At 44.8% G+C, this 1,848-nt stretch overlaps 1 protein-coding gene across 1 annotated transcript; it reads right to left on the bottom strand.

Annotated features, from left to right (window-relative positions):
• Positions 1-236: 236 nt before the first annotated feature.
• Positions 237-1,130, bottom strand: LOC147627263 (pathogenesis-related thaumatin-like protein 3.7). Its single transcript, XM_086816186.1, has 2 exons — positions 1,009-1,130; positions 237-886 (listed from the first exon to the last, which is right to left on the bottom strand). Exons 1-2 carry the CDS (start codon positions 1,055-1,057, stop codon positions 429-431), a joined length of 507 nt encoding a protein of 168 aa, XP_086672312.1. The 5' UTR covers positions 1,058-1,130; the 3' UTR covers positions 237-428.
• Positions 1,131-1,848: the final 718 nt, after the last annotated feature.

Here is a 1,848-nt window from a genome sequence, read left to right on the forward strand (position 1 = left end):
TCCTTTGAAGCTTTCAAAAATATCAAACGCTTCACTGTGAAGCTTTACACCCAATTAATAGGATTCATTTGAAGCCTGGAAAGGTCTTGAAGCACAATTTTGCTTCAAAGTTAAGGCCTGACTGAGGGTATGTTTAAGAGTAGGCTCTGGTAATGTTGAAGTAAATAAATGATAACCAGTGCTGCAATATGTGGTACTCTCCTCTTGAGCATCTCCTCTTGAGCAGTAATGGAGAGTTATTTATGTGATAGCATTTGAGAATCATTTATCAGGGACTTCTTAATCACATTATTACACAGGTTCATTATCATATAAATGAACGCGAGACATCGCATTATTCAAGTTCGGTCATGCACAGGTGTGCGAAATACAGAGGAGGTCATTGGCAGAACTTATTGACATAGAGCCTAAACCCCAAAAGGAGGTCATCAGCACATGTAGACGTTGTAGTCGGTGCTTCCCGTGGGGCAGGCCTTGGTCTCATCGGGGCCTCCGGGGTAGTAGCAGGAGCCGGAGTTGGCACTAGTGCACTGGACTGTGGGGCAGTTGCCGTTGGTGGGAACCCCCGTCATGTCCCCATTGTAGCCCCCAATTTTGGAGACGTCGTAGTAGTCGTTGCCGCCACTGCCGGCTACTGTAATCTCGAATTGGGTGACCCCTGAGGGAGGCCCTGTGTTGCAAGCCTGGCCACTGCACCCTGTGCCTGTGATAGTCCAAAAGGTAGCACCCTGCCACCTAGAGTCGACGGGCACCGGCCATGAGCCGCCGGCACCTTGCTGCGAGCACCCTCCGCCCACGCCGTTGTTGGGCCCCCAGTACTTGAAGCACACGGTAGAGCCGCAGTTGTTGTGCATGGTTATTGTCGTGGCCTCAGCTCTCATCATAGCTGCATAGTATACACGCAAATTACCATCCATGTACTATACGGCATTGTATACTCACAAACAAATTACCTGCAGTATACACAGACGCACTACTATAACACAAATTACTAAGCCGGCCACTTACCGAAGCTGATGAAGTAGCACGCGGCCACAATTATCGCCACTCTAGCCATAGCTGCTGCTTCTAAATCGAACGTTCTTTGGATATATGTAAGCAAGCTCACAGGCACTCTAGTTTATATAAGCTGAGATGCATGCAGGCTTGAGTCAACAGTGAGGCCTCCTTTTTCAAAGTACTGAGTTTTGCTGATCCTACCCCACCCATGCAGCCATTTAACGCAAACTACCAACCACCACCTTGGAGCTTCTAACTTTTTTGAAACTTCGCGACACAAGAGTTCAACATCGTTTGGAAAACGTTATTCAAAATATGAAGAATCATTCAACGATATTAATTTGGAACGCAAGACTTTCCATGTACACGAAACAATGATTTAAGAAACAAGAGACCCGTGTTGAATTTTCCGCATCCATTCCCACAATATGCAAGTAAAGAAGAAAATTGATTGATGTGCCTTTTAGGTGAGGCCTTGTTTCTTCCTTTACTTTTGACAGTGTTGGGCTGTTCTTTTAAATTTTCCGCATCCATTCCCACAATATGCAAGTAAAGAAGAAAATTGATTGATGTGCCTTTTAGGTGAGGCCTTGTTTCCTCCTTTACTTTTGACAGTGTTCTAAGCAGCATGATTTTGGAGTGTGAATGCATCCCTGTAGCCCAAGTTTTAGCAACTGGTGTGTAATGGCCTTGTCTTTTTGATGGTCGAATTTGGACAACATTTTGAGCAAAGTTTGACATTTTCTTCATCCACTTGAGAGCTCTTTTTGCTTTGGTATGAGAGCCATTGATTGTGAGAAGGTATGTACTAGCTGTTGAAAATTTTTCTCTTTTGATCTTCAATAAAAC

Source organism: Cibotium barometz, chromosome 21 (genome assembly GCF_041138505.1).
Source record: "Cibotium barometz isolate CiBa-2024 chromosome 21, ASM4113850v1, whole genome shotgun sequence".
Taxonomy (NCBI): domain Eukaryota; kingdom Viridiplantae; phylum Streptophyta; class Polypodiopsida; order Cyatheales; family Cibotiaceae; genus Cibotium; species Cibotium barometz.

Bases quoted from the DNA above. Each gene is read 5' to 3' on its own strand.
- LOC147627263 (XM_086816186.1), bottom strand. From the start codon at position 1,057: ATGGCTAGAGTGGCGATAATTGTGGCCGCGTGCTACTTCATCAGCTTC. The intron at 887-1,008 runs GTAAGTGGCCGG...TATACTATGCAG, and splicing joins GTGCTACTTCATCAGCTTCG to CTATGATGAGAGCTGAGGCC.